Below are 27825 nucleotides of genomic sequence, written 5' to 3' on the forward strand. Positions count from 1 at the left end.
AGAGTTACAAGTGTCATCAAATAAAATAAAGGGGTCCGAGTCGAGTATCCACCGTCACTTCTCTGGATGCGTATGCCAAGGGGGCAATTGCTTCGATTTTCGAGGCACGAGCACAACACCGCGAGCTATCAGCCACTCCGCTGTCTTCCAATCGACAGGGCATTTCTCACACGGCGCTCCAGCCGACACCTTCACCACTGGCGACAAAGGCCATTTCCTGCACTTTGATGACCCAGGACGCGCCCACGCCTCGTCGGACAATACATTCCTCCGCGCGAGCAGCCGAATAAAGCGCGGCAAGTCGGGTTGCATATCTAGATCCACTTCGGTCAATCGTGGCAGGAGCTCGCCTTCCCCGATTTTGGAGAGTGTTGAGTTTGCCAGGATTATCGCGAGAGGTAGACTGAGTTTCTGGATGCTTGGAACGGCGGCGAGGAGATTGTCGATGTCTGGGTATAGCTTTCGAAGGAAATAGCTGTACGGAGGATTTCTAAGTTGAAGATGTTGTAATTTTTTCGAGTGTTTGAAGAGGAAAGTGAAGGGTGCGAACGACCACCCCTGCTTGTCGTGCAATGTGATGGATGCGACTGTCAAGGCGGGAATTTTGAGGAGGAAGAACATCCGCGGGTCGTTTTGCGGGTTCACTAGCGAGAAGCTTATGTACCGCAATTTCGGCATCCTGACTTTATACAACGGATCCGTGAGTCGAGAAACGGAAGTGGGCACGGAGAACTCGATTTTCAGGGAGCAGGTTTCGAGGGAAGATGAAGTCTTGTGCAGTAGTGTCATGCACGTCGTAGAAGAGATCGGTTCGCTCAACATCAGGTTTGTCAGTTGGCCCCAGGGAAGGAAGGTATCCAGTGGGTTCCGATTCTTGAGAGAAAACTCGACGGATCTGAGTTTTGGGATTGATGAGCCTTCGAAGATCGTGATAGGCACGTTTTCGGCTCCATGCATGGGATTCCCTGTCGTAATGATTCTTATGCTCTCCAGCTTGGGGGACAAGGTACCTGGAGGGAGGTTCAGGAACGACGGGAGAGTAGATATATCGAGACGGCACAGGACAATGCTTGCCCTCGCTAGCAAAGGCACGAATATCTGGCCAAAAAACTCGGGATTGAGGGGTTCTGAGCGGAATAGTCCAGTCATGGGGTCCGCGAGCGCATCGAGGCGTATTGGTGTGTTCCCGCTCCGAGACAGCCAAGTGTCGATTAAGACTTTGATGCGGGGGAGGTTCCGAGAATTGGCGAGTTGGGGTGCAAAAATGACTTTGTTCCAGAGAGTTTCGGTCGAGAAGACGAGGGCTTTCCATTCGGAGCAGACGAGGGAGAGGATTAGTCGTATGTCCCATGGTGCTGGAGGAAGGATGGCCGAAGAACAATCGGCTAGCGTGAAAATCCTAGCAAGAACCTTGTGAGGGAGAAGCCGACGCTTGGACGAATCCTCAGCGCGTGCGCAGGAGTAACTTTGCTGCCTGGTATTGGGCCTGGGAAGCGGCTTGGTATGTCTTGTCTTGGGCATGATGAGGAGTTTGGAGATAATGTGGAGACTTTTAGATGCGCAATCGTGGGGTGGCAAGGGCAGATTGGAGTTCTGAAAGTGCTTTTATACGTTGACGGATGTGGCCACACCACGAGGACGTGCGTGGCCAGTTGCCTTGCAATGGCATGGCGTTTTGTGCGCATTGACCTGTTGCTTTGCTTTCACCTTAATTGAGTGGACAATTGCGCATTGGGGTCTGAGCTCAGTGAGCTGGTCCTGAGTCGATTTGCCACAAGACAAAGCGGTGGCAAAGCAACGCCTGATCAATGAATTATGATCAACAATACATCGGCTTCTCGGACCGCCTGTTCCGCCGATCAATCACCATGTGGGCCAGACGTCATCACATCTGGTACTGTGCTTGCAACACGCATTGTGCATCTATCGATGGTGAGTGAGACTTGAAAAGTCTGGGGCAACCACCGGATGTTTTGGCACATGTGAGGACTTGAAGCTTGAAACTTGAGCTTGAATCCCGGAAAGAGGGATGTCGTAAGGGCCTCAAGCGAGCCACGATGCCCGGGCAGAATCGCAGAATTGCTTTCGCAACTTATGCATAGCTCCGAGATGCAGGACGCGCTTAATGCAGAAGGGGGAGATTTTTCAAATCGAGCTATCTCCAGACGTTCCAGAGTAGCATTTCGGACGCGGCCTGAAACATTGTCATCTTATTCCAATCTGGGTCAGGTCGAGGAAACATGTTGGCGTCGAGGAGGGTCTTCGTTTGAAGACCGATCCAGATAGAATCTGAAAGTATGGTTAATAAAAAGCGTATGCTTCGTCGAGTACGGAGAAGCATGACAAGGCTAGAAATCACAGCAACGGACACGTCTTGTGAGCGAGCGGTATATTCCCATTGAACCCATTCACAAAAGTAGTGCCCCGAAAGTCAATGCTCACAAAGGGAAAATCTCTCTTCCTCGAGCCCCGCAACCAAATCCAAAGCAAAAGCTTTCCTCTCTTCCATAAGCTCAAGCCTCATTTCCTTCGCCTCTTCCAAACCAATCGGGAACTCATCCACTCCCTCAAACACAATATCCCTCACTTCCCTCGGAAGTAACGCCCCAAACCCAGGCCCAATCTCCTCCCGCCACCAATCCTTCCTCTGACACGGCACATTCGCAGAACTGATAATCTTGATATTCGGATCCACCAAGAAAAGCGCCAGAAGCTTTCTGTGCCCTGGTTTTGTCCGATCCACGAGCTCAAACGGCTGAACCTGGTGCTGCAGGATATTGGGGAATGTCAACAGGCGGCCTTCGCGCGTATCGACACCTCCGACATTTTGAAATGTTGATCCATCCTGGCTGCACCCGAATACCTCAGGGAGCCAGTCGTGTTGGTGTTGGCGAGAGACAATCCGACCATGTGTGAAACCACCGGTGTGTTGCCGGAATGCAAGAGACGAGGGGGTAATATTGGCTGAAGAGTAGTAATAGAGCGCTGTGGCACAAATATGTTCGTTCTGAAAACATTGAACACCGTGAAAAATAAACGATAAGAAACCCACGAGTTGACCTTCAACATGCCACGTTCCTCCACTATATAAAGGTTTCTCCGGCATTAGTTCGATATTCGCCAGCTTGACAATCACCTGCAAGCCGCGCTTCGAAAATTTCTTCCTCAAGTTAAAAAGAGGGGGCTCCTCAAGCGGCCAAAAGTCCTTGGGCTCTGGCAACACGACCTTTCTCGTTGTTTCGATCCATTGTTGCCTCCTATCCCAGTAGGATGGATCATCCTCGCCTTCGAGACGTTGTGGACCTTCTGTTTCTGGGGCGTTTTCTGGGTCGGGATCGTATTCCACCTCGTAGTAAGGAATGCGGAAGATAACATCACGTCCGTCTCGTGGAATTGGATCGTAGCGGTCGATGTATTGAGGCTGGTGTTTGTCGTACCAGAGGTGGGCGAGGGGGGCGAGGGTGATGTTCCAAAGGGGAATCGAGGCAGTGATAATTTCTTCGATAATGCTATAGAGGTGCCTATGCTTCGCTGGGTGTAGGTTGTTAATGTAGCTTGTGATTCTGTTAAAGTATTGTCAGAGGATGCAATCCTCTTAACAGGATCTTACCTGGCTCGCCCGTCGCCTCGGGAAATGCCCACTTCGCAAGGTAACCACTGGTATTCCGTGCTGTACCTATCATCCAAGTCCGAAACGTCTTGCTCTTCCAACACATCGCCCTCGCCGCACCTTGCGATGCAGCTCTCCAACGTCGCGAACCCCTTTCCCTTCCCGAGAGCCCTCGTCCGCCCATAAACGACAGGAAATAAACTCGGGTGAACCAAATCGAGGACTTTCTCGTCCGATCCGGGATGCCAGTCCTTCTCCCATGAAGGGACATCTTCAAGAGGCTTCACAGCAGCTTGCAGCTTAGCTTTAACTGAGTGCGGAACGGCGGTGTCCGATTTGACCACGTCGCCGTTGAACACCTTGATCGCGCCACCTGGCATCCCGCCAAAGCGCGTAGCCTTGTACTTCAATTCCTCCATACACCATTCAGCCATGCTCTCAGTGACATCTCTCCCCGGCGTAGCTAACGCCTCAGCCTTCCATCTCAACCTTATCGCGTCATCAAAAATCTGACAGACACACTGATACACAATTCATGGCTGCACGAAATTGAAATGACGCGAACCTTGGTGTTCCAATCTGGCTTATCGGTAACGGCGTTCATGATGTGCAACATCGTGAATTCGCGAAGCGTGGTGAGCGGTAATTGGTTCGTTGACGGTTCCTCGTTCAAGATGCTGCGATCAGAATCTCTGTCGTCATCGAGCAGGAGGTTTGGAAGGAGTCTACTACGTTCTGGTTCGTAGGAGAGGGGCTGGTCGATTCCTGGGATATCGGTGTCCGAAGCCATTGGCCTGCGTGAAGGCCGTGATGGGTTGAAAGCTTTTGTTTGCTTTGGCTTGGACGATATTTAAGTTTTATGTTATCAAAACTGTCGAAAAACATCACATCAACATCACATACTTTTGGAACTTTTAAATTCTGATAGCTGAACGTCTGGTCTGAGTCGATTTTCCACAACAGACAAAGGTGGCAGAACAAGGCCTGAGGATTGCCAACAATGCCAACAATACTATATCTGGTCAGGATATGCGTAGTATCAAGATATGCGGATTTCACTTTTCGTGTCCTTCCCTTACTCCTGCTCTTTCAAGAAAATTCACACATGTTGAGCTAGTGTATTAAATACTGCTTGCAGATTTTTGACGGGATTCACGAAGTGTGAGAAGCCAAAGAGCGAGATTTTAGATAGGTGTATGAAGCTTTGACTGCCAGGAACACATTCTGTGTGAGGCTTACTCCCAGTTTCTTTCTACAAACGCTATCTAATACCAATACTGAGCACATCCTCAAATTTTCAGCAAGGCAGGACAAGCGGAAGTCGTCAAAATCGATTTTGAGAAAGAAATACGTGACAATTGCCCTCCTCAGTGAATTACTGTGACATGCCTTTGCATATCTTGTTCACTTGCCTCCTCACGACGGCAACACTCCGAGGCTACAACACATCTTCCAAAAATTATCAAAATTTTGGGCAGCATGTTAAATTGCATTGGCTAGACTATTGTAAAATTTTAAGGCCGAACAATATGATCTTGAAGCTACATCAATGAAAAAGTCAAGTATCCGCATATCCTGACCAGATATAGTACATCACCTTCTCGGACCGCCTGTTCCGCCGGTCACGCATTTTCCCACATCCTACACGCGACTTTGCTGACTCGGCTGCAAGTCAAAACCCATTTGATTCGTTCGACTTGTAGGCTTGCACCTTTAAATCCGTGCACTCTTCTAGCGTTTTCCGAAGGATGGGTGAGATGCTAGGAAAAGGTTTGCGCAGGGTCATCTTCATCGAAGAGTCGATGAAATGGATCTCCGTCAAAGACGGTAGTTATGACTAGTCCATGACACTGAACCCTGAATATGAATATTGGGCTAAGGGGGCCGAACCAGGTTGAGCCAAATCTAAACAATTAGATTCGGCTCGACGATAGAGACTTTTACGAGTCTGGCTAGATTTCAAACCCAGCCATAGCTAGAGCTATCTAAGGAAATCCATATATCAATCTAATCTAATCTAACCGAAATCTAACCAGAGCAAATCGCAGGTGGACAGGGCAATCGAAGCACATCGATCCAGACAGAAATCCAGTGCGCCCGGATATCGAGCGGAATCGAGCAAAATCGACGTAGAAAAAAACCGCTTCAAGCCTTTGGTACCTGCGCTAAGTCAAGAAAAGACTAAAAATGACAAGGTACAGCTCACCAGCAAAGTTTCATCGAAACAGTTCTGAGCGAATGAATCACTATGCCTAATTCATAAAATAAGTAAAGAGCAAAAAAACACAAATCACTGTAGTACAGCTTGCTCGATGTTGTAGGTACCGGAAAACCAGAAGGGCGCAAAACTCAGAGGCCGGGCAATTCTACCGAATGCGAAAAACGCAAGCAAAGTAACTAAACGAAATATATCTTGGCCACTATATCAGAAGAGACAAAACTGATCGAGAAAGCATCTCACCGGAGCACGCCGTTGGGATCATTTGAGTGCGTAAATTTGTGAAGCCGGGATCTGCAATGGCTCAGAAATTGACGCATTGGGAGAATGGGCGACGACTTACCTCAAAGCGCACAATGTGCAAGCAGTTAATTCGTAAAAAAGCGGTTAGTTTGTCAGCTCCTACAGCCATCGAATCGCTACCTTCGAGGTAAAGAATTTTTGAGAGCAAGGATTAGTAAAAATGACAAGTGGAACGAAATAGCGAGACTTTGTTGCGTCAGACTTTGTAATTTTCTCGAAACAACCAGGCCGAGCGCTGAAAACAGAATTCGGGTAAGCTCGCAGCAATTTGATAGACATACCAATTTTAGAGACCGTTCCCCAATGCCGCTTCGCACATTTGTTGATAAACCATATAACTTACAAGGAACTGACCACTGATGAAATTAGTCGGGGTTTGTGCCTTTGTCACAGGATTCCTAGTGAGGTATGTGAGAAAAAGTGGGAGAAGACGTCCCATGAGAAAGATACATATACACCTGAGTAACGGTATCACCTTTTTCCGATTGCATAGCACCAGTCATCTCCTGCACATTCATTTGTCCCCACATCGACTGCAGGCGGTGCGAGGCGAGGCCCTCGGGTGAGATTTCGACGCATATAGTCAGTGTATGAAATAATCGAGCAGGTTATTGATACTCACCCAGTTGGAGCGACGATCCAAGCCAGAGAGAGGTGCATTCGTTAGTGCTATATGCAGCGACGAGTGGGCCAATGCCGCTTCCGGGGAGGAGGATTGTTGCGCACGACATCCAGTTAAACGCCCCAAACGACGACTCCGAGAATTGTGATGTATGTATGCGCCGGCGCGCCAAGGAAACGCGAATCGAGGCAAGCCTTGGCGGCAGATGAGAACCAATAAGGTTGAGGCACATCTGTAATTAAGCGGAAACGCATATACTCAGTTTGAGTTGTTCACGGAGGTAAATGGAGGACTCACATACCTCACAGCACAGTTACTCCGCCAAAAAAACCGGCACTGACGCGCTCCGTTTTTCTGCCTCTGAACTAGGGTGGCCTAACGATAGTCGTGAGGTCCAGAGCGCTGCGAGAGCCAGTTGAACAGAGGGGACTAGAGGGGCCGAGTGAAGACATTGCGGGGTCAGAGCATGGTGGTAGCGTGAGGGCAAGAGGGGGGGCTGCGAGAGAGAAGGAGTCCAGAAACGTGCACTGTTTCGACGTGGGGTTGGGGAGTCGGTTCTCGATAACCGACGCAGCAGGAGGTTAGACTGCAGTTGCAGAGGCATTCAGTAGGGATGGATTTCGTTTGATTGTGTTGAGAACTCAAAGGGTCCAGCTCGATTTAGATCGATGACGTTTGGTTGTTTATAATTAGCTCAGCGTGGTTCGGTTCGGTTTTCCTTCATTTTCACTGGGATTGAATATTGAATATTTGAATATTTACAGATCTTTACGTGCACATGTGTCATCGATCATTGATCATCCACGTTATAACGGCGCATCTTTCGATTTCCATTCCCTCCAAGCTCTCATCCAACCCAAGTCTAGATTGGGTCTACGGCCACTGGTAGGACTAACTTATGGCACCCAAGAAGACTAGATCAGCAACGAAGAAGGCTCAAATGGACATGGGCCTCCCAGGCTTTGGGTTGCCGCTCAACTATGTGCCCAAGAAGGGCCAGCCCCAATACATCGCGCAACATTTTCCAAGTGCTTTGTGTTACCACGATCTAGGAGCCGGTGCGACTCAGTGAGCATAGCGCTTTTCCCGGCGTCATTCACGCTACACACCCCATAGGCTTCCACTCACCACCCTACGTGAATTCACGATGCTACAAATCATGAACGCTGTGACGGATAAACCGGACTGGCACGTCAAGGTACCATTCACATACCATTGATGTTCCCGTACTTTACTTATTACGAAACAGATCCAAGACAAAAAAATCGCCTCAAAATGGAAGGCTGAAATCCTTGGCGACAAAAATAAGGACGTCACGGAAGCCATGGCAAATTGGTGCATCGAAGAACTCAAGCACAAAGCCATACTGTTCCATAATTCTCCTAACGGCGGTATCCGCGTATATAACGGCGACGTCATCAAGTCAGACACCGCTGTTCCGGAGTCAGTTCGACTTGCACTCGTCGAGGCGGTTAAGCCCTTGGAGGATATACCAGACCGCCTTAAGGATTGGCACCCAGGATCGGAGGAGAAAGTCTTAGATTTGGTGCACCCCAGTTTATTTCCATTGGTTTACGGACGCTCGAAAATTCTTGAGGCGGGGCAGACAACCACTTTGGAAGATTGTATTTCGAGGTGCGGGGAAGGCGAGGTGATACCTCAGCCAAAGGAGTCGGAGACTCAAATTGCGGAGGATGCTGGCTACGACAACGACATTAAGGTGAAAAATCCTTACAGTCAAAATTTCCAGTGGTTGCCATGCCAGGTCGATATCAAGGAGGAAAATGCGAGGTTCGTCCCATGTTTTGCTCTCTTTTTTGGTCGTCATAAACTGATGCTAAAATCAGAATTACGACGTATATCAACAACCTCCATCCCGTGAGAGACCAAAAATTGTACGGCATCGTTGAACAAGTCATCACCGCAGCAATTCCCCTATGGGAACTCACTCTGGCACCTCTCATTCCTGACTTTTCCCATACACCACGCATCGAGTACACGGATGTAGTTTACGACCCAGATCCGGAGAACGGCCCCGAGACAGACGGTCCGCAACAGGGGGAGGACGAAGATGAGGATGAGTATGCGGAGCGGAGAGAGGAATGGTATAAGTCGGTCAGAAAAGTGGTACTCCCCGACGCAGAGGAGAATTTCCAAGCGCCGCCAGAGTCCGAACCTCTCAATCTAAGAGAGATGTACGCAAGCAGGGGGCTACAGATCATCGTCAAACTCGCGAACATTGAGTTAACTCCAGAAAAGCCGAAATACGAGGGTGGGACGTGGCATGTGGAAGGCCAGCTGGTACGTGGTCTCACATCTCTCATATTTCTCTCGTGATAATCAGATCTGTATCATTCTAGAACGAACATATCTGCGCCACAGCACTGTACTATTATTCCACGTCGAACATCACGCCCTCCTCTCTTGCTTTCCGTCAGCAAACCTCAGACGAATTTGCGGTAGATATTAACTACGAGCAAGACCACCACGATTGGCTTCCTGTCGTCTTTGGCATTGAACAGGAGGAAGCAGCTGTTCAAGACGTAGGAAGCGTCGAGACGCGCCAAGGACGCCTTCTTACCTTCCCTAATATCCTCCAGCACCAAGTACAACCATTCGAGCTTGCGGACCCAACGAAACCCGGTCACAGAAAAATTTTAGCACTTTTCCTCGTTGACCCAAACATTCGCGTGATTAGCACAGCCAATGTCCCTGTCCAACGGATGGATTGGTGGAGAGAAGCAACGTTGATCAATCAGCAGCAGGCAGCGCCATCTAGTGGCGTGAATAAGAAAGGGAAGGGTTTGGGGGAGCTCCCCGTGGAACTTCAGGACCATGTTTTTGGGAACGTCGAAGATTTCCCAATTACTTTGGAGGACGCGAAAGAGATCAGGCTCGAGCTGATGGATGAGAGAAAGCACCTCATGATCAAGCATGGGGAGGCTTTCGTTGCGTCTGAGTTTTCACTGTGCGAGCACTGAGTACTGAGTATCCAGAATCGCCTATACGCATCTTACAAAGCTAACTACCTTCAATGCCTTGAATCTCTGCTCTTTCGTCAACGTTGTAGTAATTTTGTTCATTCAAACCTCGTTTACGACGTCACCAGTGCAATCATTTGCGTGAAGAGCATCGAAGAATGGGTCTTACTACTTAGTATTGGTGCATTCTTGCTTAGCTACGCAGAGCGACCAGTCCAGAGAAACCCTTTATTCATGCTACCCGAATACATCAAGAGGCGAGAGCCCGAATGAGCAAGCGAATGAGGCAGTGCCTGGACAAAAGATTCTCAACTCTCTCACCCCTTGCTGTTACGTGATGGCCTCTTGCGGACACCTCGAACAACGACATCTAAGTTCTAACCTTGTCAACCCCACACTACATCGTTTAAGTTCAATCAAGCAATGGTTGTTGGTACAGCTTTATCAGCCTCGTCAGACGGCAGAGGGGACGAGCCCATCAGTGTACTGTGACCTGTTGTTTGACGATGCTCTCTGACCTGACGACATCTCGCAAGGCGCAGACGGCTAGGCAACCCGGGCGAGGAAAAGCTCCACACGATTACAGTACGAATCTTTTGGATTTTATATTCACTTCCTTCGGGGTCCTGATTCCAGCATGTAGTATATTATAGGCTCTAGTACACCAACAACGGCGCGCTGATAACAAACAATCCCCTTTACTCTAGCGATCGTTTCATCAGCTGCATTCTATCCAGATCCATCGCACCTCCGCGCACCGTCGCTTCGCTGAAGAGGCACATCTGCCGGATTGAAGGATTTGAACCTTCTGGAAGTGACATCTCGTACAAATTGTACTCGTCGCTCTCGGAGAAGGTCCCCTTGGAACACTCCACTCATCTCTCGAGGCTGCGAGGAGACCGTGGTCCGGGATCATCTGAAACTGATCCAATGGCCCTGATGATTGAGATGTCGGCAGTTGAAAAACGTTCAACGGCGGCGAGTACGCTGGACCCGAAAACACTACCTGAATGGAGTGATGAACCACGCTACGGTGCGCCTTTCCATTTATTTAACAAATATTGACGTTATCCATCGTCGACCTTTAGTCTATTATCGCGTCTATGATCAAGATGGTGACGTCGCTTCGAAAACATCCTTCAATAAGGTCGACCTTTCTTTGGGTCGCCTCGATACTCTCTCCATCCCTCCGCCTCACAACGTTTCTTCTTTAAGGTCCCGCCTCCTTCAAGCGGAAGAGGCTTCGAACCAAGTTGTTCAAATATTCGAGGATGATTGCGGGGAGACTATTATGAACGATGCTGATGCTTTACCACTATCTTCTGCTGATTATCCCGGAATCAAGGAAGATGAACCGATAGCAGTTGTATACCAAGGGGAGAAGAGTGCCAGCACATCACAGCCCAAGATTTCTGCGTTACCTCAGCCTCCTCCAGGTTTTTCGAAACAAATCAAACTACTCCCTGGATGCGGTGGGTTATACTCCTAGGATCGGCAGTGGTCCATCAACGCTCAACCCTAATATTCCATGTCTTTACAGTAGATTGGAAGAGTCCTGATCCCGCGTGGCACGATCTAACTGTTGGGGAGATTTTTCAGACGAATGGAGTAGTAAGGACACAGACCTTACACATGGCTCCATCAGTCCAAGGTACGTGTGTCTTTGACTTTGAGGATATATCCCTTTGACAATAGTTTAGAACGCCCATGCTACATGGCAAAAAACTCGGCTGGAAAACAAGCCCGTAAGATATACCCAATCACCCCAATCCATTTGTTAATAACGAACCCTTTTCACACAGTTGTCATCTCCGGTTAGTTGACCTCAACTCAAATTTCTTGAACTCATGATATCATCTGCATCAGGGTGGATGTGCTTTTGCTGATTCTCGGGCAACTCATATTGCGCGTTTTTCTTTAGAGCACTACTTCAAATTTGTACGATAACCAGACGTTGATAAAGAAAAAAAGGGGAAAATGTACCAGCTCGGGTAACACATCCGTCGATCTGTGAGCACACGACCCCATCCCCCTATGATTCCTTTCTTGAGGTAGTGTTTATCGAGAGAGCCTCGAAGACTCCAGGGATGATCGATGATCGCCTGTCTACGCAGCAAGAGAGAGCAAGACTCCACGAATAATACTCGGAATAGATTGAAAGCCTTTTCTTTACTAGCTCGACATACACGAATAAATGAACATAATAAATCAACGACGACCCTCAAAGAACAAACAACGCAAGACCCAACAAGGAACACCAAGACGAGATCGCGTACCACGACCGCCTTCCGAACCGAGTACCACTGCTCTTCGCGGATGTAGACGTAGAAGACGAAGAGTTACCAATAGGTGTCGCGTTGACGGTCCCGTTCACGGATCCACCAAGAAACACCAACACCCCCTCATACGATCCTATCGCGACGCTTCCATCGCTAAGCGGCTTCTCGACAACGATCGTGCCATTCGCCGTGCCGTTCGTGTAGCTTTGCCCCGCCCAAGTGACAGTGTTGGAATCTTGGTTATCTTTCGTCGGGGAATGAAGTCTCTTCACGCCGGTAGGACCTAGCGAGGAGAGGTCGATGCTGAGATCTGATTCGGGGCTCAAATTGAGGACAGCAATGCGGGCGGGGGCGTTAACGCGGACAGACGTATCCCAGATGGCGTAGATGGCAAGGTTGGGGTGGGCGGCGAGGGGGAACGAGGTGATCCTGGTGGTGTTGGCGGAGGTACCCATCGCTTCAGCCACGAGGAGAAGGCCAGGGTAGGATGGAGTGGCCCGGGCGGGGCCGTTACGAGCGGAATTGGAGGGGTAGACGAAGTTGTACCTGGATAATCGTTAGCTGTAGTAAGATGTTCAGGGAGAACTGGAGTACCAGCTGAAACCTGGGGTGTTGAGTTGGATGGAAGACTGGCCGAGGAGGGTAGCTCCTGCGAGAAACCTGTCAGCCTAAGGCAATCATCCACCCGATGAAAAGTTTACCTTGGTGTGTGTACATCCGAGTGATATTTACCGACGCCGAGTACAAGATGGAGTCCGCGAGCCTTAAGTTGAAAGTCGTTAAGTTGCAAAGACCCGATATATATGGCATCGCATACCACAACGCCTGACCGAAAGTATTGGTGATATTTTGTTTTCCGGAGCAGCCAACAGAGTTGAATTCGCCTATCATTCCTTAATTCGCTTTCAAAATCATATTCTGCCATCACAACTTACCGACTACCAGGTTAGACCCAGCGTTCTGGGCTGCAGCGATTTGAGGTAAGTAAAGGTTGATGAAGGCTAAAAGAGGCGAAGAATGGTCAATGTCCAAGTATCGGGGGCTAGAAGAATGGACTGACTCGTGATATTTTGGTGATTGACGAGATTATCGTACGTGACCATGGCATCTGTGGCTGGGGTGCAAGTGTCGAACCTGTACATCTAAATGGCGACGGAGTAAGTACAATTCAATAAATACAGGAACGTGCTGCTTACATGTTGCGAGTAAGTCTTGACAGTCGATGCGTTGTTGATACCATCGGCGATTATATTCGTAGTTGTGAAATTCACAACAGTGGGGTCGTGCACTAAATCACCAAATAAATACACGGCCTGAGGTGGAATCGATACGGGGAAACGTACTGAATCCCCCGGGTTGGAAGAAATTCTTGGGAAGGTTGAGCCCCATAGTGATGTTCGCGGACCAATTCTACAGATTTCGGTCACCATAAGAATCACAAGAATCGAAACGATGGAAACTTACAACCCATGTCTGTGTGTAAATTTCAGGATCCCAATCAGACGCGCTCTTATGGCCATCGGGCACATACAGGTCAGGCTCGTTCCCAACTGTAAAATTTACAAAATTGAGCTGAAGATAAGGGACGAAGCCATAGTTACTCACTCTCCAGAGCGTCCAATCTACTTCCTAGGTACTGGACTGCCGCAGCCGCTTGGTTATAGGCAACTTCGTACGAATTGTTGAGCAAGTTTAGGTCCAAAATTACCTTCGTCGAAGGAGGCATGAGGTTGATGGTGTCGAAGAAGGAAGGACCATAGGTTGTGCGATAGACACCCCCTGCGAGAGAAAGGCCAAGAATCTGACTTCCCGTGAGAGTAGGATCGAATATTGAGGAATCCCTAGTATGGATTGGGCCTCAGATTTGGCAAGAAAGAGACACGTTAAAACTTACACCGAAGCTCCCCCAGGGCTATACATTCGCCAGCAAAGAAGGGCAGTATATCAGAGCTACGGTGGGTTTTAAAATTGGAGAGATGACTCACCGGAGAGCGACAGAACCGGTTCTATTGACGATATTGGAGATGAGCTGGAGGGTAAGTGCATTCGGATTCGACTTGTTCCCAAGGAATTGGTTAATGAACGCTGTTTCGATTGAGAAGGAGATGAGGCATGGGTCGAGGGCTTGTGATGCGTTAGCGGGAAGAGCTGAAGGGATACCGAGGTTGATGGGTGAGGGAGTCGAGCGAGGATATATGGATGGGCTCGCAGATGCAGTTGCCACGAGAAGAGTGATTAAACACAAATAGGGGGAGTCAGAGTGAGCGGTTCAGCGACGATTCAACGAACGGTTCGGAAACGGTTCAAAGGTGTTGATTTCTCGTCTGAACCGTGGGAACACGCTGAATCGTCGCTGAACCTGAACCGACGGTGAAGCGCCTCTCGAGGCGCTTCACCGTCGGTTCAAGTTTCGGTTCTACCTCCTTCGTACCATAACACCCTAATCCATTAGATTGTAAATATTTATTTACTTCGGTTGTTCCTCATTAGGATGGATCCAGAATATATCTATCTATTTATCTCCTTGAAAATATGTTTTCAGCCGTAAATTTTCTCCCTGTGCTCGGTATCATTGCAATAACCGCCTACAACGTCCTCACAAAAATACTGTCCAAAGCCATCGTCTACACTGCATACTTTGGCTGCTCAGGTGCATACGTTGTTGACGTCGTGCACAATTGTGAGTGTGGAACATGTATTTGGATTCTAGAGGTGGTCAGAACCGAGCTGAAATGGAGATTTTACCCTCAAGCTGAACCGGGGGGGTCAGAGTTAGACCCGGTTCAACGACGATTCAGACAAAAAGAATTTTTCGGAATCGTCTTTGAACCAACTTTGAACCCAATCTAGAATCGTTGCTGAATCGCCCTGAACCGGCCACTCTGACTCCCCCTAATGAGTTCGAAGCATGATGAAAAATGGAGAGTTGGGTCCGTTAAGTGGAGGATTGCATCTTTCAATTATATGAATTTAAGTCGAACGGTCGGGACGATTTAGCCGGTCACATTCTTTGCGCTGAGTGATGAGGCCTGAGATTTGACTGAGAAACGCCAATGATTATTGAAGGATTGCGGAGGCCTGGAGGAAGTTCAAACCTACTTGTTGAGCATACAAAACTTTACGGTCCGACCTAGCCGCTGGAAAATAATTTTCCTCGGGTCTACTATGGAGCGCGTCTCATTCTGAATCTCGTGGTGATTGGGGAAGGTTGGGGTCCGGGGAAGAAGGGTAAAGTCTTTTGGCTGTAGCCAAAGGAGGCGGAAGTGGACGGACTCTCGTGGTCCTGGAGTGCACAATTTGCAAAAGATAAGGTTGTTGCTGTTTGGCAAAACCCTCTTGGCAGTCTTGCGATCGGCATCGGCTCTTTTCCGTTTTTGGAATGTACTCTTCGTATACAAGTGGGTCATAATACTGTTAGTCTGTTATACTGAGGCAACTCCGAAACTCGACACTCTGCTCTTCGATATCTAACCTCCTTCCGCCCCAACCCGCCACCATGTCCATGATCAGTACAAAACGGCGCACTTTCCATATTTCTTACAGCAACCAGAAAACGTATCCTTTTTACTTGCTGGGAAGTCCCAGCAATGATATACTTCATCGGTCCCGATCTTCCATGCGCAGCAACTGTAAGTGAAGTCACTGAGTGGAAGCTTGGTCGAGCAGTCGTAGCAATAGCCAGACCACGCCTGGGCATTGTTTGTGAGGGTGAAAAGGGCGGCTAATGTTAAATTTATAAATTTCATGTCACTCTTAGTCAGGGCCTATTAGTCTCATGGAATGGGAGATTGTCAACTGGGACCACTCACGAAATTAGGTGCGTTAAAAATTGACTTGGATTTCCCTTGGATGATGGAACGGCATTTCCCCATTTTATACTATCTTTATATACCCCACACCGCGAGAATACGGATGTTCCGTTCAATGTGGTTCTGGTAGGAATCTCCACCATATTAGTGATACTCATCACGCCAAGAAATTTCCGCGTGAAAGAAAACTCAAGGTACTGAATCCGAGATGAGTTGTGCTGTGAAATTGTTGTGGAAGGAAACAGTTTAGCAATGACTTAATATAAAAAGTGGATTAAAGAGAAAAACAGTAAAAGTCCTGACGGTTCCTTTGATGGTACTTGTGTCAATGGCTGGCGAGATGGTCTGCAACGAATACCATATGTGGAGAGGAAAGTCCGAGACTCCGAGACCGCTGAATCCTGATTGGATGATCTGATCAGTCTAAGTTCTCACGGACTTTCTTCGGAATTCGAAACAGCTTCCTCGTGTCTGATGTCCATCCGTTCATCATGAGAGAGAAGCGTTTGGAAGACACGGTACCAAACCCAATGGTGATCTGCTGTGCCCCCCTTGATCATCTTCTCCGGCGTACCTCCGCTTCGACAAGTTTCCCAACCTTGAGCCACCAACTCAAGCTGTGCGCTTCAAGCCTTTAAACAGGTCATATTGCTACACAGGTGGTCTCTCACTGCAAGTTTTAAGCTCCTGTTGCAGCGGTTTGGTGGCCGATATAAAGAAGTATATTGAGGTGCGTTACTTTGCCTCAGATGCCACGTGTCTTTTCATTCATTTAGGCAGCCAAGCCTGGTTCCATCCTCGACTCAACGCTTCTTGCAAAGTTCCAACTACATCCCCTGTGGACGGAATATTATTGCACACTACCTAGGCGCCCGCAACGCAGATGTGTTCCTGGCACACCGTCGAACTAGGCTGATCAGCTTTTTTCTTGCATACAGCCTCCAATCACTCATTCTGAGATCTTGGCATTCACGTTTGTTTGAGTCATCATCCTCGTCAGTTCAGAGCATAACTGGTCATCTGGTACTTATTTTCTTCGAATAGGATCAGCCAATTCGAAGATAAGGGGTCTCGACCTTCGAGATCACCAATGTCGTTCAAATGCCGCGGGCAAGCGCACTCCTATCATCCTCGTGTTATCTCCGACGATGGTCTTTACCCAGGTTCTTAAATGTGGATTCAGACCTTGGAGGGTCTAGCGTCTCTCCCCCATGGAACGAAGCCGAATAGTATCACGTCTCGGGCTCCTAGCCGTTGTCGGGTTTTGGCTCTTTTCGCTTGTGCTCTCAACTTACCCTCTCTTCTATCACGACCGTTCATTCGCACGGGAGAAATCCTTCTCCATATCGCGGAAATTGGCTGGCCAGCGGACCCGTTTCTGTGACTTACTTTCTGAAGACGATAAACTACAGCGGGGCGGGTGGTGGTGGACTTTGACTCAGATGGTGATGGCCCAGCAGGATTCGGAAATTTGTACAGATGGCGGACCCGCTAACCCGTCATGGGAAGGCCTCAAAGGCGGCGAACACTGTTTACGATATGCCACGCGGGAATACACAGCCAAACTCGTTAATACTCCCTCAGGTGCCGACGCCTTGAAAACGTGCAGGGAAACCCCTGTGGGAATTCACGAGGCCGCTTTGTTCCCAGATTTCTGTCAGGATTTGGTAAGTCTTGCACGTCGCGGCCATTTCCCCGTACTCACAGCCATCTAGGGCTCATGGGGAGGCGTATGGGGGCACTGGGTCATTGACTTTGCCGAATCGGATTGTAGAACGTGGTGGGGCGATTTTGAGGATAGGGTACTCTTTTTTTCTTTATCTCCATCTCATCCTGCTGATAAATGAATTTGGATAACTAGGGATGCGTGGACCACGGATCGACAATGGATACCAGGGTGCGCTTTTCATCGTGTTTTTGACTGGCGACATATCAATCAATCCTTGCGATAGCGCTTCGAATCTCGTCTCGAAAATTTGAGAGAGGGAGACGACTGGCAAATCATGTGCGCCACGACGCCTGCTGACTTTGAGAAGTCCAACTTTCCCCTTGCTTGCACAAACTCGGTCAGTATAGCTGCACGTCGGGAGATAAGTTGTCCTTACGATCTCTTCAATCAGGGCAAGCCAGGGGTTTACGGTATATGGGAATTTGAGGATAAAACATGTTACGACATTCTGCCGTCTTGAACTGTCATCACCTTTTTTTGAGGCGCATCTCAAGAATCCTCCATGACTCCTGAGGCCCGAGGATCTTTCTCCTTGCATGTATTTTTAGTTTTTTTGGAATTGTACTCGTCCTCTGCTCTGTTACTTGATGTCTATTCTCGCTTTCCAAAAGGCTTGAACTCGTCGGCCTTTTCCGGATCCAACTTCGGCGGAGTTTGGATTGCTTCATGGTGACAGTCTAGCCCTACATTTCTCCTCAGGAGGTAGGTATCGATTTATGTACATCATGCGGGTGTCAAAACGTTGACTGATGACCCTAATCCACAGGACGCAACCGTCGGACTCTAGTTGAACAAGCGTGATCAACGGTTTGGTTGTTCATAAACAAGTCGTAAGCATTCCCCGTCGACATCGGTATTCATTACTGTGAGGAGGCTCAGGAGGGCTCGTCGCAACTCTGCTTCTCCGCTTCGCATTTCCACATTCAGCCCCGCTAGCCACGGTTACCGCATCAAGGGGTGCGATGTTAGATGCTCTGACCTAAGACCTTCCTTCTTCCTTGATCATGGTGACTTACATATACCCCGTGATTGCTACAGTGCCATACGTGCTTACTGAAACGTTTCATCTGGTCAGTGTCAGGGGCCCTCCACACCAAGTCCATTCTGATATCTTACCATTATCTGTTAGATACTATGACCCCACTGCGGCGCAGCTACTACAAAGCGAAGTGGGCGCGGTAACTATGCTGACAGCATCACCCTACTATCGGTATGTTTGGCCTTGGCGCTTATGTTTTGACCTTGCATTGCGCACCTGGTGGCTTTATTTTGAGACAAAGTTTTTTGATCGACTGGCCTTCTGATCTACAGAAATCTCCGCTGTGTCCGGTTAGGATATCTATTCGAAGATATCTCCTTTCATTGCTGAGTAATTTGCTGCGTCGGTCAGGCTTCAGCTTCATACCATACCCAAGAACGTGTCTCGCCCATTTACAGGTGATCTGGAGGTGAGGTTTATAAATAGAACGGACTATAAGCGGACTAACCTTGGACGTTATATAGTGCAAACCTGGTACAAGCTCACGGTTCACCCTCGGGTTTTAAAAATTATGACCCGAAAGGTCAACTGCATTTTATATCTCCTGCGTGTTAACTTCGCTTGTAAGTCGTCGACGCTATGAAAAAACTACGGATCGAGTCATTGACGGGCTGGCAAGTTTCCTGCCACTGCGGAAGCTGAAAGCACCGCATCGCCTTTTAAAGTCGATGTGACCTTAGCCCAGCTGCCCCTGGTCATTCACAGCATTCTGAGATCATTGTCACGAGTATAAGATAGGTGTGTGTAGGCGTCGAATTCCAACAATTCAGTCGTGCATAATGGCTCGCCTTACTTTCCTCGCAGCTATTGCCCTGGCATTATCTTCCACCACTGTACTAGCATTCCCATCATACGGCTCCCTTGCTGGGCTTTCAGAGGCGGAATTAGACCGTATTATTCCCTTGCTAGAAGCTCGTAACGCTGGCCCTCCTCCTGGACCACTGAAGAATACTTCAACAAAATTGGTCAACGACAAGAACCACCCCTGGAAGCCTCTCGGATATGGCGATATTCGAGGTCCTTGCCCTGGGTTAAACACACTGGCCTCCCATGGGGTGAGTTCGGACATTTATGGTTACGTTTCATCGGAGTTAATTGTAACTGTTTTATTCGTGCAGTGGCTTCCTCGAAACGGCATCGCTACTCCGGCGCAAATTGTCAACGCGGTGCAGGAAGGTCTGCTGTTCGACTAATTGCTGACAATTGATATTGATTGTTGCTTAGGATTCAATATGGGAAATGATTTGGCGGTCTTCGTCACATACGCTGCGCATCTCGTTGACGGCAATCAGGTCACGGACTTGCTTAGCATCGGTGGAAAGACGCCTCAAACAGGCCCTGACCCGCCCGCGCCTGCCATTGTCGGTGGTCTCAATACGCACGCCGTATTTGAAGGTATGTAATCACGATTTGTCGACTCTGGAGACCTTCTGACATCTATTTGATTGAAGGTGATGCAAGTATGACTCGAGGTATGATCATCGCCCCGATAATTAGATGACAATTGAACCGAGCCCTTAGGAGACGCATTTTTCGGAGATAACCACAGCTTTAACGAAACACAGTTTGATGAAGTGAGATATTTCTACGCTTGCAGTCAGTGAAAGATTAATTTCTCCTCACAGTTTTCTGCCTTCAGCAACAAATTCGGCGGGGGATACTACAATTTGAGCGTAGCAGCCGAGTTTAGATGGCAGCGCATTCAAGAATCTATTGCGACGAACCCAAACTTTTCTCTCATCTCCCCCCGTTACTTCACGGCGTATGCCGAGTCCGTGTTTCCCCTGGTATTCTTCGTCGACGGCCGCGTATCAGACGGACGGCTTAGCCTACCGAACGCGCGTGGGTTCTTCCAGAATAGCCAAATGCCCAAAGACTTCTTCCGGCCCAATCAGTCTATCGGCCTCAACGAAATTGGTGATGGGATTAGCGCTATTGCTAGTGCCCACCCTATTGCGCCGGGAAAGAACGAGGGAGTTGGGAACTATGTCCTCGACCCTACATCTGCGGATTTCGACCATTTCTGCTTGCTTTACATCAACTTCGTCAACCAGACCGTAAAGTCACTCTACCCCAATCCCAAAGGCGTTTTGCTCGATGCCTTGAAGAGGAATCTCAACAATTTCTACGGCCCACTCAACGGGTCGGATTGTGAGCAGATCTTCCCTTATGGAAAGTAGAATCTTTCGTCGAAATACATCATGGACCATTCGCCCTGTGACTTCGCACCTTCCTTTGTTTTGTTTATTTAAGCAGTTGATTGAAGTTCAGTAGTGTTCCCAGTGCGTTGGTGTACGACGGCAACTGGGTCGTGTGGTCGTCTCTGAACAACCACACTGCGTCCAAAATTCCAGCGCAATGGACTTCATTATCCTACCCACCTTCGAACAATACTTATCTTGCAGCGCGTCAACCTAAATGAACAGATGGTACAGGGCGAATGAACCTCTTTGTGATTGCGGGAATTGCCCCTTTAACTAAGAATGGGGGCGTATGAAGATGGTAGGAGATAAGCTATACTCTTCTCCAGTGAGGGGAAGTGACGTCCTTCCTCATACTCCAATACGGCCGTCATTTTTGTGCTGAACCGAAGTGGCCGGCAGAGGTTCCATGTGAAGTACCTCCCGCCGACTGGGGCGATTTTTCCTGTAGCGAATGTAACAGAAAATACAAACGAGCAAAACGACGGCCAGAGGGATGATTCCGAAAACGGAGGTGATAGCCCATTTCCATCCCGTATACGATATGTCGAAGTCAATCTGAATGAAAAAGCGTCAGCAGTGAGTCCGAGTCTGACACCAGTGTGAAACGCGCCTGAGATAAATCGTGGGGATTATAGCGGCAGGGAGACGTAGCATTCAACTGATGGTCGTTGAGGAACGTTCCTGCTTTATTTTTATTTTGCTTGAAATCTTTGGATTGTGTTACGATCTCGAGGCTACCGCTCTTTGTTCGATAAGCGTAGGCAAGCACGACAGAGTAGCAGTTTGGGCATGATATAATGCAGTTACTGTGATATGAGTTGTCGCAACCCCACTGACAGGCGCATCTATAAACAATATGCATGTTATGTTTTAGCGTTTGGAAGGAGAAGATTATAGCGAGCGTACGGGTAGGTCGTACATGACGATGTACATGTCTGCGGATCTCCAGAACACCTTTTTGAATCAGTAAGAAGGTGGTATGGTTGAAACGGTCATGAATACTCACGTAGTCGTGCAGGCTTCACATATTGAGCAACAGCTGTTGCAATTATCTACCCTGCGCCAATTTTGAACGGTGATCATGCTTCGTGTCTTAAGCGCACACTTACCCTCCATCGCATGTACTCCCCGTCGGCGGACACTGTCCACTATCAGCAGCGCAGGCAAGTGGATCGTAGTTTTCATTGAGTCGGGATATGATCGAATCGCATTTCGGCAGTCCAGATTCCGCGTTGATGCATAGCTGGTTGCACTGTGATGCCTCACAGCAGTAGCGGGATGGGATTTTGGCGTTCACGAGGGTGCATGTTGTCGCTGGCCATTCATGGTCTAGTATTTCTGGATGTGAATCGTTAAGCAGGTGCATCAGATTCAGCGGATCAGATGCGTACCCGGGTAGTTTAGCCCAAAGAAGAGGCCAAAGAATAAAGCCAAGGTGGATATCAATAAAACTGAGAGCCAGATCACCGACATGAGTATGAGACAGGTAGGTTTGTCGTCCAAAGGGAGGCCATACCTCTAAATACGAGAGTTGTGAAACCTTGGTAGACGAGACTTGGTTCAGAGGGATGTGGCTAAAAAAAGACGTGACGTCACAGAAGGTCTTGGCGCTGGCGGGGTGTTCATGAGATGACGACCTCAAAAAAATCTGAGAGAGATATATTACATACAACTATACTTCACTCTTTGTTCACGACCTGATAAAATTGCCCACAATCATACTCGGAATTCCCCAATCGTCACGACGAATGGTGAACGAAAAGCAACAGTTGATAAACCCTTCCTCAGTCTGAGTACCGATCTCGTTCTCTTTCTTCGACGCCGCTGACGAGCCAAGCTGGAGCCGTGGCTTGTGTCGCAGTACGCACGACGTTAAAACGGCTTTTTGACTCGAGTCGAATGCGACGTGACCGTATTTCTGTAGTGGTTGAGGAAATGTTCGAATTACAATGAGCGAAATCACTGACCTCCCAGTAATTTACTGCCGACTCCTCGGCCATAAGTTGGTAAATGCATAGCCTTCCCTAGAGTGCGAGTAAGTCATGGATGTGGGTAGACGTGAAGTAAACGGACATCACGCATCAAGTGCCCATCCAAACCTATGAGCTCAGTAAAGGCTCTATTCCCTTTGTATATCTCCCCCGTTCTTCTCCACAGACAGGCCGGGATCCCCATGGCCAGGAACACCCGATCGTAGTCGAGAAGCATGCGTTCAAACGCTTCCTCAATGAATACCAGGTCGAGGTCTCTCAAAGATTGCGCCACAGCCTATACCCATCAGCCCAGAATAGCTCAAGGACGCAGATGTGCTCACCCGAAACTTTGGCCGCAGAATCGATAACGGCTGCAAAATCGCCTGCTTCGATTCCTGAGATACGTTGTTCTCCATCCAGCGCGACAATCTTGCGTAACCCTTGACGTAGTTGTACGGCTTCAGTAACCCCGCTTCGTACTTGCTCCTGATAACGCGGTTTAACCGTTCATCGCGGGACCCCGATTCCTGATCGGCAGCTGTGAGAAGGAATTTTTCCGTCTTGTCAGCGGGTAAAAGGACGGGTGGCGGCTCGGCGGCAGTGACTTCGGTCGTTATGGGAGCAGATGATGCTGCCTCCGTCGGGGTCGGGAAAGGATTTGAAATGAGGGCGGGTGCAACGGTTGTTGGGGGAGTGAAAAAGAATCCGTCGTCGAGTGTTTCTAAAAAGTCTCTGTGGAGATGTGAAGAAAGATTTGGAACAAAAAGAGCGGGAACGTGCGTTAGGACAGAAAACTCGTTGCCAAAGTTTTGAGGCTGGTAAGATTGGGGGAAGACCATTGGCCAAGCCGAAGTAGCTTGTGGTAGGGGGCCTTGATACGCTGTAACTGGAGTAGCTGTCAATGCTAGCCTTGGGGAAACGTGAACTGTGGGTACCTGGCATGGACGTCCGCACCTGGCTTGAAGAGGCTGCTGTCGTCGCGGGTTGCGCCTCAGGAGGTCGCGATCGGTGTTCATCGTGGCACAAGTGGCCGATCTCGCGCTTGATGCTGTTGACGTCAGATTTTGAATCCTGACTTTAGAGGACTCACCAGCGTTGACATGGTCTCCCATCGTCACACGTCATATGGCTACGGCGACAGTACAAACATGCATGGTTAACCTTCTTTCTCTTTGCCGTTTTCTTCTTCCTTCCAGCGTCGTCGTTGCTGGGCTGCCTCGCTTCCGACGTTTCCTCTGCTAAAGAAGATCTGGGCCTACTCAAAGTTCAGTGTTCCAGCACATACCAACGAAGGACATGGCTAGTGAGCTCGAGTCTGGTTTGGAGGGGCAGCTCAAGGTGTTTGTTGCAGCTGTTCAGGATGAAGAGATAAGGCGTGCCGCCATGAAGGTGACGGTGAGGACAAAGCAAGATTAGGTCATCATGAAATTTGTGTTGGCATGACGTAAATGATATCTACGCGTTCCAAGTGCATTCTTGGATAACTCATGAAATTTAGATTTGGGTGAAAGAGATAATTAAACTGTAAATCTAATACGATACAAACTATAAGTACATGAGGGGATCAATGTCATCTGTGGCTCCGTCGTGTTGCATCGTCGACCCGTCCCGACGTGTCACCCGCGGATCGTCTCGTCGCTCCCAACCCCTCTATCCGCTTCCACTCTTCATACCCTTCAAACGCCTTCCGAATCGACCACCCCCACTCGTGACGCAGACCTTCTGTTCCCCAAACCCATCCTTCAAACCCCTCACATCACAGTATTGTTGATGGTACCCAAATCAAGCGTCGGCATTTTCCGACGTTCGATTTGGGTGTGACCAACGCACAGCAGGACTAGGTGAGGTCGGTTTGCCCATCTTTAACGGTCTATTCGTTCAGTTGGAAGAACGCTCCCTCGTCTATACACGTGATACGTTCGACTCTGGATAATTACACTATTTTTAATAATGAAAGTCAATCCATCGGACTTCCGTTGGTGCTTGCCGGTCATTTCAAGTGGACTGTGACTGCTGGTTTGCTGATAGTCCATCGGTTGTCCAACGGAAAAGTCCGTTGGACTGAGAGGTCCGACCAGAAATGCCCGGACAAGCAATGGAAAATGGGCGGAAAATTGCTGGGGTTGCAAAGCAAAAAAAAATCTGTTCTGGATACCCTCAGTCCGACGGAGTCCGACCGGAGTCCGCTCGGAAAAGCAGTGGCAGTGTAAAGACCTCGGGCATTCTAAATCTTGTCTCTCAGAAGCGATCAGGTGATGATTACATGATATATTTTTCAGACTCAGTGTATCCACATCGTCATCCAGTCCTCTTATCAACCTCTTATTCTCCCACCTGAAACCTTTTCGCATCCTTCACCAACGTACAACATGAGCGTATGTCGATCCTTTGTCCTTCTTCGAAGAAATGTCTGCTCTTCATCAATTCTCAAAGCGAGAAGGTCCAGGAAAACCACCATGTTGCCCAAGTTCCCTTATGAAACATTCAGAGGAGAAGACACAGATTTGGAGGCGGGCACATTCCACTTCGATGTGGAGCGGTCTTCTTTCACGGATAACGACCTTCCTCGGCGCCTGCGTTTGGCCTCCGATGTTAACGTTAAATCCTTGATTTTGTCTCCCAAACTGTTCAATTTCGTTGCTGCGGATTGGGATGAACTACCAACAGAGTTGCAGGCCGCCTTGCAGCATGTCATCCGCCACCCTACCATGGAAGAGCTCAGCATTTTGAATTTCAAGAACTTACCAGTCTCTTTACTAAGTGCCGCTAGCTTCTCAACGCTATCCATACACCACGCCGAATTCCGAAGAAGCAATTTCCGCGAGTGCAAAAATACTCCCTCTAATATCGTAACCCGCATAAAGTCCTTTGACTTTGGCCTCACCCCACTTTCCAGCATTCGGGCCCTCGTACGCGACAGAATATCCACGGATTCCCTCTCCATAGACTTTTCAAGTCTACATTTACTCACTGGCATCAGCCTGTGCCATGCGGATGAGGTTGCCGCATTCAAAGAGGTGATGAAGGTCTCACCAAACTTAAAAATTCTTCATTGCGAAAGTAAATTCTAATCTATCATCGAAGTCATTCTCGACTGAATGTTTATTCCAGTCGGTCCAAAAATTTCCCTAGGAGAGGTCTCCTCGTCTTTGGCGGCGTGTCACTCATTGAAAACCTTAGTACTTCTCTTCGAAGTCGGGGATGAACTACAGGATCCACTGCTAGGTCTGCCAGACGCGCTATCCGCGATGTCGGGTGACAACGTACTTGAAGAACTGCTAATAAACGCCCATGTCCAGAGCGTCAACTCTTGCCGAACCGATGCAATATGGGGGAGACTCGATGATGTCCTTTCGCGGTCTGCTTTTCATGCTCTACGCCGTGTATCCCTCAAAATTATTCTTTGGGTTAACGATATATGTTTCACCAACGACGAACTTGAGGAACGTCGAGTAGGGGAACGCCACCGGAACGTGTTGAAGGGGGAATTAGAGAAAATAGGAGCTTCACAATTTTCCTGGCTCTCGAATGCACGTAACGTGAAGTTTGAATTCTCTGTGAGAATAATTTCGCATGGGCAGAGGGATGTCGATCCAGAAATTCAACGATACTTGCAATCAGATGTTTTGTGAAATACAGTAGAGGGGTCATTTGCGACGCTCGCAATACATATTCTCAATATTACAAAGTCGAAGCGTGTATCATGCTTGTCAAAATTGTGGAACACGGAATCGTTGGCGGACATCTCACCTCAATATACCATTGCTTGGCCAGTCTACCGACCATTAAGCAAAACTTCACCTGAATATGTCGCATCCCAACGCATCGGAATGTGCGGTAAACGACTTGCACCATGCGAAAGCACCCATGGCCCTCATACTCAATTGCCTCGCACATTCCTCCATATCCTAGACCTCTTGGCACGAACCAGTCAAGGTACTCACCTCTGCGCCCGCTGCACGTTCACTTGGCATCAACTTCTGCAACATCACGAGGGTCTACGGGATAGACTCACATGACGCTGGAGAACCCCTCATCCTACTTCATCCCGTCCGCCCCATGCAATCTTACGCGTCGCCTCACTGTATGCACGAGGGTTATTGTTGCGTCCTAACGCCATTGACTTCCTCATGAGTGGATGATCAGCTAGTCCTGACTTACCTACTCTTCTTGAACCTATAACGTCGGGGTAAGTCGAAGCGTAGGGAGGGGGTTGGGGAGTGGTTTACTTGAGAATCCAAGTATCCTCAAGCATCGCGCCGACGGGGTGTTTGCCTTCCTAGTATTCTGTACGGTGAAATTGACGTTCAGTCAAGAGTAAATGAAAGACAGGAAGGGCAGTCACCATGGAGGATGATGCCGTCGGTGCAGGGGAGGAAGGAGAATCCACTTCACGCGCTATAAGAGAGTCACGCGTGAATATAGTGGGTGTCGGAGAGACGAACGATGGTTTCAATTCTGTTTCCTTGAATTCAAGTTGACGCCATTTGTACTCCTGCCACGATCGTAAATTCGGCAGCGGTGGGCAGCCCTACTCCTGCGTATTGAAAACCCATAGGTCATTGAGGTGCATAGCTGGGTCGAATTTCAGGAGATATACACGTAAGAAAAGCATGAAAGCACACTGGTAACCCCTGGATCATCAAACCCTCAAAGAAAATGACAAAACCCTTCCGAAGCGCCATCTGATGGCACCATCTCGCGCTTGGGTGAACCTTTGTATCAATCCGGTTCCACGAGTGCGTCTGAATGTCGAACCAATGCCAGTGTCGAACACCCGAAAGTTGCGGTAGAGATGGAACCCAAATGGAACCTGTTCTGGCGCATGGAGCTGTACTCTCCTCTAAAGAGGAACAACTCTCCCGCGGGAGAAGCAACGACCGCATGTGCGGATCGCGAGTGTGGACATGTTGGAGATACGAATTTGCGCCATCCATCTTTGTACCGAAAGGCGGGGTGCTAGGTTTTCATCCTCTTGCCAAACAACTGTCAATTTCCAGCACGCTCTTAAACTGACTACCTTTCAGACCCACTTCCCAAAGACGCTCCATCCATCAA

At 48.7% G+C, this 27825-nt stretch overlaps 10 protein-coding genes across 10 annotated transcripts; 4 read left to right on the top strand and 6 right to left on the bottom strand.

Annotated features, from left to right (window-relative positions):
• Positions 1 to 54: 54 nt before the first annotated feature.
• LACBIDRAFT_333179 (uncharacterized protein) lies at positions 55 to 1521 on the bottom strand (the record flags this gene model as incomplete). The annotated part of the gene is made up of 1 exon (XM_001887836.1): positions 55 to 1521. The coding sequence occupies one exon, from the start codon at positions 1519 to 1521 to the stop codon at positions 55 to 57; it is 1467 nt and encodes a 488-aa protein (XP_001887871.1).
• Positions 1522 to 2431: 910 nt separating this feature from the next.
• Positions 2432 to 4400, bottom strand: LACBIDRAFT_310820 (uncharacterized protein; the record flags this gene model as incomplete). The annotated part of the gene is made up of 3 exons (XM_001887837.1): positions 2432 to 3563; positions 3611 to 4119; positions 4176 to 4400. The coding sequence occupies 3 exons, from the start codon at positions 4398 to 4400 to the stop codon at positions 2432 to 2434; spliced, it is 1866 nt and encodes a 621-aa protein (XP_001887872.1).
• A 3293-nt stretch (positions 4401 to 7693) lies between these two features.
• On the top strand, positions 7694 to 9878 carry LACBIDRAFT_295569 (uncharacterized protein; the record flags this gene model as incomplete). The annotated part of the gene is made up of 7 exons (XM_001887769.1): positions 7694 to 7735; positions 7832 to 7951; positions 8003 to 8544; positions 8601 to 8800; positions 8897 to 9054; positions 9114 to 9536; positions 9567 to 9878. The coding sequence occupies 7 exons, from the start codon at positions 7694 to 7696 to the stop codon at positions 9732 to 9734; spliced, it is 1653 nt and encodes a 550-aa protein (XP_001887804.1). The 3' UTR covers positions 9735 to 9878.
• Positions 9879 to 10371: 493 nt separating this feature from the next.
• On the top strand, positions 10372 to 11553 carry LACBIDRAFT_333182 (uncharacterized protein; the record flags this gene model as incomplete). Its single annotated transcript, XM_001887770.1, has 6 exons — positions 10372 to 10376; positions 10457 to 10767; positions 10823 to 11206; positions 11278 to 11385; positions 11435 to 11479; positions 11537 to 11553. 6 exons carry the CDS (start codon positions 10372 to 10374, stop codon positions 11551 to 11553), a joined length of 870 nt encoding a protein of 289 aa, XP_001887805.1.
• A 402-nt stretch (positions 11554 to 11955) lies between these two features.
• On the bottom strand, positions 11956 to 13933 carry LACBIDRAFT_310824 (glycoside hydrolase family 79 protein; the record flags this gene model as incomplete). The annotated part of the gene is made up of 11 exons (XM_001887838.1): positions 11956 to 12559; positions 12608 to 12662; positions 12715 to 12776; positions 12831 to 12897; positions 12949 to 13014; positions 13074 to 13155; positions 13210 to 13301; positions 13357 to 13423; positions 13478 to 13563; positions 13619 to 13854; positions 13908 to 13933. 11 exons carry the CDS (start codon positions 13931 to 13933, stop codon positions 11956 to 11958), a joined length of 1443 nt encoding a protein of 480 aa, XP_001887873.1.
• A 3088-nt stretch (positions 13934 to 17021) lies between these two features.
• On the top strand, positions 17022 to 18129 carry LACBIDRAFT_394934 (uncharacterized protein). The gene is made up of 5 exons (XM_001887771.1): positions 17022 to 17489; positions 17538 to 17624; positions 17684 to 17719; positions 17775 to 17888; positions 17943 to 18129. Exons 1-5 carry the CDS (start codon positions 17034 to 17036, stop codon positions 18009 to 18011), a joined length of 762 nt encoding a protein of 253 aa, XP_001887806.1. The 5' UTR covers positions 17022 to 17033; the 3' UTR covers positions 18012 to 18129.
• Positions 18130 to 19101: 972 nt separating this feature from the next.
• Positions 19102 to 20965, top strand: LACBIDRAFT_295571 (uncharacterized protein; the record flags this gene model as incomplete). The annotated part of the gene is made up of 7 exons (XM_001887772.1): positions 19102 to 19153; positions 19395 to 19645; positions 19709 to 19766; positions 19815 to 19985; positions 20042 to 20062; positions 20112 to 20164; positions 20216 to 20965. 7 exons carry the CDS (start codon positions 19102 to 19104, stop codon positions 20768 to 20770), a joined length of 1161 nt encoding a protein of 386 aa, XP_001887807.1. The 3' UTR covers positions 20771 to 20965.
• Positions 20966 to 21142: 177 nt separating this feature from the next.
• LACBIDRAFT_310827 (uncharacterized protein) lies at positions 21143 to 22267 on the bottom strand (the record flags this gene model as incomplete). The annotated part of the gene is made up of 6 exons (XM_001887839.1): positions 21143 to 21349; positions 21405 to 21639; positions 21701 to 21748; positions 21801 to 21851; positions 21904 to 22132; positions 22186 to 22267. 6 exons carry the CDS (start codon positions 22265 to 22267, stop codon positions 21143 to 21145), a joined length of 852 nt encoding a protein of 283 aa, XP_001887874.1.
• A 217-nt stretch (positions 22268 to 22484) lies between these two features.
• On the bottom strand, positions 22485 to 23946 carry LACBIDRAFT_254611 (uncharacterized protein; the record flags this gene model as incomplete). Its single annotated transcript, XM_001887840.1, has 7 exons — positions 22485 to 22595; positions 22659 to 22712; positions 22762 to 22818; positions 22868 to 23062; positions 23109 to 23638; positions 23694 to 23815; positions 23858 to 23946. Coding segments are annotated over 7 exons (1158 nt in total), but the record flags the coding sequence as incomplete, so codon positions are not given.
• A 2918-nt stretch (positions 23947 to 26864) lies between these two features.
• Positions 26865 to 27704, bottom strand: LACBIDRAFT_310829 (uncharacterized protein; the record flags this gene model as incomplete). Its single annotated transcript, XM_001887841.1, has 5 exons — positions 26865 to 26877; positions 26929 to 26943; positions 26997 to 27046; positions 27113 to 27262; positions 27393 to 27704. The coding sequence occupies 5 exons, from the start codon at positions 27702 to 27704 to the stop codon at positions 26865 to 26867; spliced, it is 540 nt and encodes a 179-aa protein (XP_001887876.1).
• Between the last annotated feature and the right edge of the window lie 121 nt (positions 27705 to 27825).

The sequence above is a fragment of the Laccaria bicolor genome, genomic scaffold (assembly GCF_000143565.1).
Source record: "Laccaria bicolor S238N-H82 LACBIscaffold_48 genomic scaffold, whole genome shotgun sequence".
Lineage (NCBI taxonomy): Eukaryota > Fungi > Basidiomycota > Agaricomycetes > Agaricales > Hydnangiaceae > Laccaria > Laccaria bicolor.

Bases quoted from the DNA above. Each gene is read 5' to 3' on its own strand.
- LACBIDRAFT_394934 (XM_001887771.1), top strand. From the start codon at position 17,034: ATGGAACGAAGCCGAATAGTATCACGTCTCGGGCTCCTAGCCGTTGTC. The intron at 17,490-17,537 runs GTAAGTCTTGCA...ACAGCCATCTAG, and splicing joins CAGATTTCTGTCAGGATTTG to GGCTCATGGGGAGGCGTATG. The intron at 17,720-17,774 runs GTGCGCTTTTCA...TCCTTGCGATAG, and splicing joins GATCGACAATGGATACCAGG to CGCTTCGAATCTCGTCTCGA.